The sequence below is a fragment of the Schistocerca americana genome, chromosome 5 (genome assembly GCF_021461395.2).
Source record: "Schistocerca americana isolate TAMUIC-IGC-003095 chromosome 5, iqSchAmer2.1, whole genome shotgun sequence".
Taxonomy (NCBI): domain Eukaryota; kingdom Metazoa; phylum Arthropoda; class Insecta; order Orthoptera; family Acrididae; genus Schistocerca; species Schistocerca americana.
The window spans coordinates 155,844,824-155,855,922 of NC_060123.1; the positions used below are offsets into that span (position 1 = coordinate 155,844,824).

General features: G+C 40.2%; 1 protein-coding gene across 8 annotated transcripts in view; it reads left to right on the top strand.

Moving 5' to 3' along the window:
* Positions 1 to 10,708, top strand: part of LOC124616037 — a 98,647-nt gene extending 87,939 nt beyond the window's left edge. For all 8 annotated transcript variants that reach the window (XR_006979837.1, XR_006979838.1, XR_006979839.1 and 5 more), the window contains 2 exons: positions 9,497 to 9,602; positions 9,713 to 10,708. Coding sequence is in view for 5 of the 8 variants with exons in the window: in XM_047144260.1 (XP_047000216.1) it covers positions 9,497 to 9,602; positions 9,713 to 9,925 (319 nt within the window). In the remaining 3 variants the exon portion in view is untranslated. The remainder of the gene's footprint in view (positions 1 to 9,496; positions 9,603 to 9,712) is intronic.
* The last annotated feature ends 391 nt before the right edge of the window (positions 10,709 to 11,099 follow it).

Sequence of the window (11,099 nt, forward strand, 5' to 3'; positions counted from 1 at the left end):
ACACCACTCACAACTGCCATGAGCCTTGTGTGTACCCAAGTAACTTTATCAGGCACGTGTAGGTGCCATGTCCCGCCATGATGATTAATGGTGCCTACCTTCCAACACCGCACTGCTCGCACTAGTGGCACAACTCCTCTATGTCACGGACTTGTCGTCAGCATTGTCAGTGTTATTCCAGTCAAGCATGCGGGCAACACGCTTTCTCCTGCTAACTTCGCACGGATCACCAAGAATCACTCTCATATTGTGGTCCTTGGCTCCATCAAAAAGGTCACTTCATCTGTGTCAGTGCGTGACATTACCTGGACCTTCCACGTCGCCGACATGGACGAACCTGTGATCAGGTTGGACTTTCTACACCATTACAAGCTTTCGCCAGACCTACAGGCTGATATACTCTGTCATGTGTATGGTTCTACTGTTCCATGCTCAAAAGAGTGCAGCACGTCTCCACTCTCCGCATCCTTGGCCATGCTTCCCACATGTGCTTCTCTGCTTGAAGGCATTACAGCTCGTCTCCAATTTTTTGGACTTCCACAAGCAGATCAATGGACTGTGCACTCGTAATGTGGAGTTATGTTCCCACATTGCTACCACCTCTGCTGAATTGGCTTATACATGAGTTACCGTATGCTGCCTCTCTGCAGAGTCGCTCCTGTCAATGCAGCCTCCCTCTCGTACTGTGTCTTTGGTCTACTTCGCTCCTGTGTTGAGCTGCACCTTTCCTGCTGCCGGTTACACATGGATGGAGTTTGACCTACAGGATGCTCCTGTCCCTGCTTCACGGGATCCTTCGCCTCGCGTAGCTATCGCACCATGCCCACTGTCGCCGTCTCCCGCCAAGGCACTACCCATGTCATTCCGGCCCGGCTCAGATGCTCATATTCCCACTTCACAGGATCGCTCACTCTCCATGGCTACCATGTCACGTGCTCAGCCATCGCCATCACGTGCTCAGCCATCGCCTTCTGCTGGCACTTTGTACACGCCATCCTGGCACACCGAGGTCAGTCAACTGCCGCCGCTCATGCACCCCCTCTTGCCCCGCCATGCATGCCTCCCTTTGTGGGTCTTGGCAATCAGCAACAGCACCTGCTACTGAATCTGCACCACAGACAGCCCTCCTGTATGTCACAAATCTGGATGTCTTAATGCTTTGAAATTGTTGTGAGCAAAAGAGATAGTCCAGGATTTACTGGCTTTGGGTATCCTCTGACCATTGGACAGCAACTGGTCCTCTGCCATCCACCTAGTGCCTAAGAAAGATGGTTTGTTCTGCATGTGCGGCAACTACAGGTCCCTTAATGCTAGGACTACTATAAATAACTATCTGATTCCTCATATCCAGGATTTCATGCAGTTACTGCATGGCTCGAAGTTCTTTTCTGTCTTGGACTGTTCAAAAGCAAATCACCAAATTCCAATGCACCTGCCAAACATTCCAAAAACGGAAGCATTACAACTTTCAGCCTTTTCTAATACTGCTTCATGCCCTATGGTTTAAAAAAATGCTGTGCAGACATGGCAACGTTTCATTGATTCGATTTTGCTACCACTTCCTTTCACTTTTGTCTCTTTGGATGACATACTTATCTTTTCTTCGTCTGCAGAGGAAAACCAATTTCACTTTGACCCAGTTCGTGCAGCTCTTGCGGCCAATGGCATGATTATCAACCATGAATATCGCAGCTCTATTCCACATCTGTAACTTTCCTTGGCTTTATGGTCTCAGCCGATGGCCTCCGCCCTATTGATTCATGAATTGCAAACATCCTCACCTGCCTCTCCCTGAGGATTACGCACAACTGCACTGTTTCCTAGGAATGGTGAACTTTTATCAGTGACATATACCTTGGGCTGCCTCCATCCAGTTGGCTCTAACCAATACCCTCTCCAGGAAAGCATAAACTGGACTGGACTAGGCCCATGCTGGACACTTGCGGCAATTTGAAATTGGCCATAGCCAGGCTATCACTTTCATGCACCCTGACCCCGAGGCACGGATTTCTATCACTACCAACACTAGTGAGTTGGTGGTAGTTGCTGTCCTCCAACAGCACACTGCCAACTCAATGCAGCCGCTCCGTTTCTTCTCAAAAATGCTAACAAGGAGTCAATGTAAATAGTCGGTCTTCAACTGAAAGCTCCTTGCCTCTTATGAGGCAGTCAAACATATCAGGAGTGATGTCAAAGGACACACTTTCACCATCTATTCAGACCATAAACCTCTTGTTGACACGATCCACAACCCAGCAAAAGATATCCCGCTGTGCCGCTTCCGGCACATGGACTTTATTTGCCAACATTCTTCAGATGCTTCTTACATCCACAGTGTGGAAAATATAGTTGCTGACTACCTGTCCCACATTTTGATGATCTCCACCTCATTGAACTTAGAGGAACTGGCCTGGCTTCAGGCTGAAGATGCAGACACACAACGTCTTCTCTCGGATGACCGATCTTCGCTCATCATCAAACCTATTTCCCTGCACAAGTCATCAACTCCTGTCATCTGTGACGTTTCTACTGCTTCACCCCACCCCTTGGTGCCTTCGCCCTTTCGGCATGGGATTTTCGATGTGCTATATAATCTTGCCTACCCCAGAATGTGGGCAATGACATGACTCGTAACCGAACGTATCGTGCCGCACGCACGATTGCCACTCATGGTTATGCGCATGCGTTCCTTGTCAATGGAGCGAGGTGAGCAGACATGCGCAACCACCTTTAGGACAGTTTGACATCCCCAGGGGCTGCCTGTGCCACGTGCACATTGATGTGCACATTGACATGGTTGGTCCTCTTCCCCTCTCCGATAGATACAAATACATCCTTTCCATAATCGACCGCGTCACCCATCACCCATTGGGTTCAGGTGGTACCCCTGGTGGGCATTACAACTGAGACAATCATTCGCACATTCATTTTGGTGTGGGTGGCTAGATTTGGTTGCCCCCCGTCACTTACCATGGAGCAGGGCTGCCAATTCGAGTTGTTGTTTTTTGCTCGCCTGTGTGAGTTGTATGGGGTGGCGAAACTTCACACTACTGCATATCGTCCACAGGCCAATGGGCTAGTGGAGCAATGGCACAGAATGCTAAAAGCAGCACTCATGTGCCACGGCAGGCTTTGGTCTAAGGCTCTGCCATAGGTATTGCTGGGAATCTGCTCCGTGCACAAGGACAACGTCAATGTTTTGTTGGTTGAGATCCTGTATGGTGAACCGCTTGTCCTGCCTGCCAAATTCATTGAGGACACTTCTCTGATGGACCTTACTGACCTACCGGCCCACATCGAATGAGTGTGTGCTCATGTGGCCTGCCTTCACCCGCTCCTACCTCGCACTCACACCACGCCACAGGTGTTTGTTCATAAGGACTTGGAATCATACAATTTCATCATGTTACGAGATGACTCTGTGTGTGCAGCTCTTTAACCTCTGTACTCTGGCCCACACAATGTATTACATCACAGGGTCAATACATTCATGATTCTACTCAACGGCTACCTGAGTACAGATTCGATACTACATTTAAAGCCTGTGTGGTCCCTCCCGAAGTCACTTCTCGCCACTCCCTGCTGAACTCCACTGATGCCTCACCCACTGCAACCGCCACTGTGGCCCCTTTTGAATCACCACCAGCTGCACGTGGGACTCTGGCGATGACGAGCCTGAGCCATACACTTCGTGTGCCAGACACCACCTCCGCCCGCTGCACTGGCACGAAGATTTGTTTTGTGGACATGTGCTAGCTCCGTCCTGCCATGTTCCACAAATGCCGGGGGGTGGGGGGTGGGGCCTCTGTTGTGTCTCTGACACAAAGTGACAGTTCTGTGACTGTGCTCTTTGGTTTTGTCTTCTTGTCTGTTTGTTCTAGTGCTATGTTCAACAGCCATCTTTCTGTATTCACTCTATTAAGTGACGTAATAAATGTCCTTTCGATCCTAAAAGTATGTTATTACAGTTCAATGCCATGTAAAACCCACAAGTGGATTGCCAATGTATTCATCCATTATTTCAGCTTTATTCATGGAAACTTCAGCTTGAGAATTTGTCAAGTGTTTTGTGGAATTTAAAAGGTTGATCAATTTATCTTCATTTCTTAAGTTTTTCTTCTAACCTATTGCATTCTTGAGACAGCATTGTTGCAACATTATGTGTCATTGTTTTTTCTGAAGAATGTTAAACTGCAGCTAAGCCTTTAAAAATATGTTTTGAAAAACAGACAGAAGAAAAACAAAGTCAAAGTGTAGGAGGCTACTTTTAAAACCACAGGCTGCTCATGCAGTCATTGCCCTGGAGTCTCAACTGTCAATCAGTTCATTTAAGACCTCAATTAGCACTGAACAGATTCATTAATGGCAGACAATATTCTAGCATTACAAATTCATCTTGTTTCACTGTTTGAATGATTGTGCTTACCAACAATACTGTCGATAATTGCTGTCCATTTGGAAGACTGGTGGAAGGAAGTAGGAATATCCTGAAAAGTGGGGAAAAAAATTCTTAATGGTTCTATATAAGAACACCTCTGCTGCAATATTAATTTTAGGTGATGTTGAATTGAATTGAATTGAATTTTATTTGATCCTGTAAGATTACATCGTGTACAGTAAATGTACATGTAATATAGGACATGTCAAAGTATTAAAATTGTTTATCAATTATTTTTCTACACCTTTAGCTTACATTTTTACATCACTGATAATGAGTAAGACTATATACAAATTTAATGGCATAAGTATTCTGCAACACTGTAAAACTCTTTTTCAATGAGATAGTCTTTAAGATTCTTTGTAAATTCGTTGTGAAGTACACTATCTTGCAGGGTTTTGGGCAGACTTCTTAGTAGTCTGATACCAGAGTACTGGGGTCCTTTTTCTAGCATTGCCAGCCGGTGGGGTATGCTCCGTACTTCATTCTTCTTTCTTGTATTGTGGGTGTGTACACTAGCATTTGTAATCCAGTCCTCACTACCTTTTGTGATGTACATTATTGTTTTGTATATATATAATGATGAAAAAGTTAAGATACCTAAATTCTTGAAACAGTTTCTGCATGTTTCAGAGGTCTTTCTTCTTAAAATGATCCTAATTGCTTTTTTTTGTAATGTGAACACTCTTTTTGTCTCTTGTTTGTTTGAGTTTCCCCACACCGTCACTCCATACTGTAAGTATGGTTCGAAAAGTCCATGATACACTGTACACAGAAGGTTCTTGTCTGAATACTGTGATAGCTGCATCATTAAGAATATGACAGAGCTCAGTTTCTTACAGACATTATTAATATGTTTTTTCCATTTCAGTTCATTATCCACAAGAATACCTAAGAATCTAGCAGATTCTACTTCTTCCAGCCTTGTTCCGTCAACCTCTAAATCCATGTCTACAGCCTTTTCCTTGTTTTTAAACACTGTATACATAGTCTTTTTTAGATTTATAACCAGTTCATTTTCCAACAGCCATTGAGCTGTTACATTTGCAGATATGTATGCTCTTCTCTCAAGCTGTTCCATATTTTGGTCACTATTTAGTATTGTCATGTCATCAGCATACAATATTTTCTTTTCTTCCTCCTCAACACCTATATCATTAACAAATACATTAAATAACAATGGCCCCATTACCGAACCCTGCGGCACTCCATATTTGATGGGTTTGGTTTCTGATTGGTACGAGTTTCCTAATGATACATACTGCTTGCGGTTGCACAAGTATGATTTTATCCATTCACCTGGTTGCCCCCGAATGCCATAGTTGCTTAGTTTTTGTATCAGCATTTCATGGTCAATGGTGTCAAATGCCTTTGAAAGATCCAGAAACATTGCAGAGACAACCTTTTTCTCATCTAAGGACTGTAAAATGTATTCTGTTAGACTGACAATTGCTGATTCTGTAGATTTACCCTTTGTGAAACCATGTTGTGAGGTCATGAGAATGTTATGTTTGTCCAAATAGTTAACTAATCTGGTATACATAAGCATTTCTAGGATTTTTGAGAAACCTGATATCAGTGAAACTGGTCTGTAGTTGTTGGGATCATCCTTACACCCTTTCTTGTACACTGGCACTACCTTCGTTATCTTCAGTTTTTCTGGAAAAATTGCATCTCTGAAAGAACAGTTTGCTATGTTCAGCAGTGGTGTTATTATCTCCTCACATACCAGCTTTATTACATGATTTGATATTTCATCATCACCAGCTGATTTCTTGGACTTCAGTTTCTGTATAGTTTTCCGCAATTCATCTTCCGTGACTGGTCTTAAGAACATAGTACTGCATGATCTTTTTGGTACCTTAATACCCTTCTGTTTTTGACTATTTCTTTCCAATTTTAGGTTTTCTACTACACTGATATAGTTATTATTCAGTATGTTTGCTATTTCCATACCATCTGTGACCACTGTGTTGTCTACTTTAATTGACCTAATACCTTCTTCTTTGTTTGACCCATCTTTTTCCTTTCTTTCAGCATTGATTGCATTCCAAGCTGCCTTTGCCTTGTTTTTTGAGTTTGCTATAGTGGTGTCAATTGCTCTTGCTTTCGCTTCTCTTATTGTTTTTCTATACTTCTTTTTTAACATTTTATAGTTTTCAGCTTCGCCCATCCGTCTCACATCCTGAAGCTTCCTTCGCTGTTCTAGTATTTCACTCGTAATCCACTGTGTTTGATCTTGATGACTTTCTTGTCTCTTTACTTTGGGAAATGCTACATTAAAATGGTACTTAATTGTTGAAATAAATGCATCATATTTTTCATTTACACTCTGGGCCTGTAGGGTTTCATTCCAGGTTTCCTTACTTAAAATTGTTCTAAAGATGTTGATATTTTGTTCACTGATGATCCTAATTTCTTTGGTTGTTTGTTTTGGTTCTGATACTGTGTCATTACTTCTGCAAAAGCTGATTAGTTGTCCATGATGATCAGATATTTCTGTCTGAACTACTTGTGACTCATAGTTACACATATTAGTAATTATGTTGTCAATAATTGTCTCACTTTGTGAAGTCACTCTTGTTGGTGCAGTTATTGTCACTTTCATGTTATGCTGTATTAACAATTCTTCAAAATCCTGTCTTATTTTTGTGTCTTTTCCCATGTCAATGTTGAAGTCTCCACATATAATAAGATTTCTCTTCATATTCATTCTCAATAAGCTAGCAACTTTTTTTAGAAAGATGCTAATATTGCCACATGGTGACCTGTACACACAAAACACTCTAAAATCCTCTGCCACTATACCAGTAACTTCAAAACAGTGAGTAAAATTAGCTTCGAGAGTAATTTCATGGACCTTAGCTTGCAGCCCATTTCATTCTCCTGCCAGAATGGAAGCACTGTCATAGATTTGACTCATAAGTTTGTTCCTCATGTCATAATTCGAAACATGCCACTTAGCACAGTGAATAAAGCATTAGAAGTTCTAGCTTGGCTAACATTATGAAAATCAAGAAGTGTTCTTCAATGCTACCATTGATGTCCACTAATCTCACAACACTATAGCATTGTCGTTTGTCTGAAATGTCTGTTGTCTCATTCAAAATGCAGGCATAAAATGAGATTATATTCAAATTGAAATGTTTATATTCACAAATCTCAACAATGGAAAACCCAGGATAGAATGTAACAATATTATGATAAGGGTAATTGCTACTCGCCTTATAGTGGGCATGCTGAGTTGCAGGTAGGCACGAGAAGAAAATGAGCTTTGTCAGAGATATAACATACACATGCTCCTGCAAACACAACTCACATACACATATGATCGAGTCTCTGGTTGTTATGATCACACCTCAGCAGTCAGAAAGTGTGCTTTTGCGTGGGCGCACCCATGGATTTTCTGACAGTCTTCTTGTTGTGCCTGCCTTTGACTCAGCATCTCTGCTATATGGTGAGTAGCAATTATTCACAAATCTTCTAATTTCTACATTCAACTAATTCATTCTGTTTAGTTTTTGAAAATCCCTGAAATGCCTCTGAAAGTTTCGGGGTTCAGGGAATCTTCTGTCTCACTGTTACCTCTGAAAGCTAGCTCCTGCTGATGCAAAAGACTTGTGACATCAGTTGGAATTTTAATGATGTGTCTGTTAGGTTTTACTTCATTGTTATGTCTGATTTTCATCAGTTTGTGATGCTCATTAAGTAGCTCTGAAATACTAAACACTTGTTTTCAAAATTATTTATATGAAATAAAATTACTTAGATGATCTTTAGAAGAAGTATGCTGTGATAAACCTCTAGACACATTCTTCAGATCATCAAAACCCTCAGCAGACCACACAGGTTTTCTTGTACTTAAGAGCAAACATGGCCAGCTGAATAATTTTCCTTTTGTAGGGTTAGCACATAACTTCTTGTGCTGCTCATACCATGAACTTTGGAATGCATGTGATTTGAACTTATCATACTGAAGAAAGCATAGTGCCAGTGTTAGATGTCCTTTCTTCAAAATTTCATGTCATTCAGTTTCACCGAGCAAGATGGGGCAATCATTAGCACACTGGACTCGCATTTGGGAGGACGACAGTTCAATCCCCCGTCCGGCCATGCTGATTTAAGTTTTCCATGATTTCCCTAAATCGCTTCAGGCAAATGCTGGGATGGTTCCTTTGAAAGAGCATTGCCAACTTCCTTCCCCATCCTTCCCTAATCAGGTGAGACTGATGACCATGCAATTTGGTCTCCTCCCCCAAATCAACCCAACACATTCAGTTTCGCATCTCCTTGAAAAAGAAAGTTCCTGCAAGGAAGTAATGATGTCTTTGCTTGAAAACATTACATCAGTCCTTGTACAAGGTTGGTCTTCATCCATATTCACTACACACAGGACAACTAGTATAAAAGAAACATAGAGGGCAATACCACAGCTGCTGGCCTCCTGTGACAGTGAAGCACACCACATCATGGCTATGGAAGCCTGTACCACCTCTTCTGTCCCTATTAGTGATGTCAGGTTACCACAGCAACTGAGAATTTTCAGGCAGGCATGCACATATCTGGTCACCTCGCCACATGCTTCACGTCTCTGGTTGCATTAGGTTAGGGTTCAGCTTTCGCACTTTGACTTGCTCTCTGGTGCTGGTGATTTACAAGAAATAACAGAAGCTAATGTCTTTCACTCTCACTGACAAATATGTGTATAAGTTTATTGTAAAAACAATTACTGCTGCTACTTTTACCACAGAAATGTGTGGAAGCTTACCCTCCCATGCCTCCTCTGATCAGCTGCCATTGTAAAAGGGACATGCAAATATCGTGTCTCTTTTCTCTCAATGATCTAGAAGAAGGCCTTCTTTCAGTAACAAAATGAAAGATTATCTATCATCTTTACACATTCCTATTTCTAATCCTAGTTTTTTTTAAAGTGAGTAACAACATAAACTGACTAGTTTCATCTTGTACTAAGTATAGCGTGTGATCACTTATTTTATGATGTTTTAGGTTACATATCTTATTTATTATTTTGTCACTAGTTCCTTGTGTGTGTTGTAGGAAGAAGTTGTCTGAACATGTTGATAAGGAAAGTTATGGTTTAGCTGATTATCGTACTACAACAATGTATGACTATCGACCTCACCAGCAGACATGGACAAAGCCTGTGAGTATAAATGTTTTAGATGATAATTGTTAAAGACATGCAACAAAAATATTTACATAATGAAATATATAACAATATTATAATATTTTTGTTTTTTCTTTTGTACATAGGTCACTCCCATTCCAGAACAACCTCATAAGAATCGCATTTACTTGTCAGAGCTGACAGATGGAAATTCACCTAAACGGAGGGGTATCAACAAGTTTTTTGATGATAATCTGGGAGATTTTTATAGGAATCGCACAGAAAAATATGATCTGTATGCTTCCTACAATCCAGGGACTGGAGAGTACAGAAATATTAAAGAGACAATAAACAAATAATATCTTGAGGATATATTTATATGACAGCATTTACATGTGTTGTTTCACCATAATTTATTTGACATGAAAAAGTAAACTTAGTTTTTCAACTAACAATTTATTGTTTTTCTTACAGTGTATATTGCATGTAGATGTATTGTGATTAAGGGTTTCTTTTGAGTTACACTGAATGCAAGTCAGAGAGTTCATTACTGCTTATAAGGTTGACCAATTATGCAAAGCGCAGCCAATGCAAGAGTGGCAAAACTAAATGATGAGAGAATTTGTTTTCGTTTCTATTCCGTACTATTTATCTTCATTGTCTCTATAAAAATGTTATCAGCCTATCATTTTTGTGTTCAAGTGACCAAGAGTACTTATGATGGTTAATATCCAGCAAATAAAGTTTCTTCATTTGAAAGTTTGATTAGACAGCACAGTCTTACATCCACTACAGTTTTCATTTTACATTTAAACTTTAAACAATAAGGTTAAAGGTCTTTTTTCGTAAATTTTAATGTTCTGAAAACTTCAAATTTTGCCTTTGAAAATGCTTTTTTATATTTATTTACTACACATTTTTTTTCAGAAATCTTATTACATATCAACTGTTATTCTGTTATCTTTAAAGATACTGTATAATCTCCATTTAATTTACCTGCAGTGATATATAATATAGTCATGTAAGAACACTAATAGCTGCACTGTCATTCACCCCACCAACAAAAAATTTATGCTCAGAAATTACAGTGCCTGTAAAGTGGATGTAGCAAAGACTTGAAGTAAAAGTTAGTCAATTGTTAATTTGTTGTATGAAAATTTTATTCAAACTATACCCTACCGATAGTAATCAAAATGTTCAGCTGGATAATTCTTTAGTAAATAATTTTAATTGGCCTGACTTTGAGTTTATTGCAAATGTTAAATAGGATGATACACTTTTTTGTCTACATTTCACAACTTGTGATTTCCCAATTTCTTTTTTCTAATGTTATTATTTCAAAGATACTATTTCTGCATTTGGTTTACTATTAAGCTACAGATACTAGTAACATTAACTGTTAATTCATTTTTTTTTTTCTTGGGGGCGGGGGGGATTACAGGGACCAGACTGCGATGGTCATCGGTCAATTCATAATTGATTGAAACCTTACAGAATATAATATTCGTTAAATTTAAGTTATTTCTTTAATGA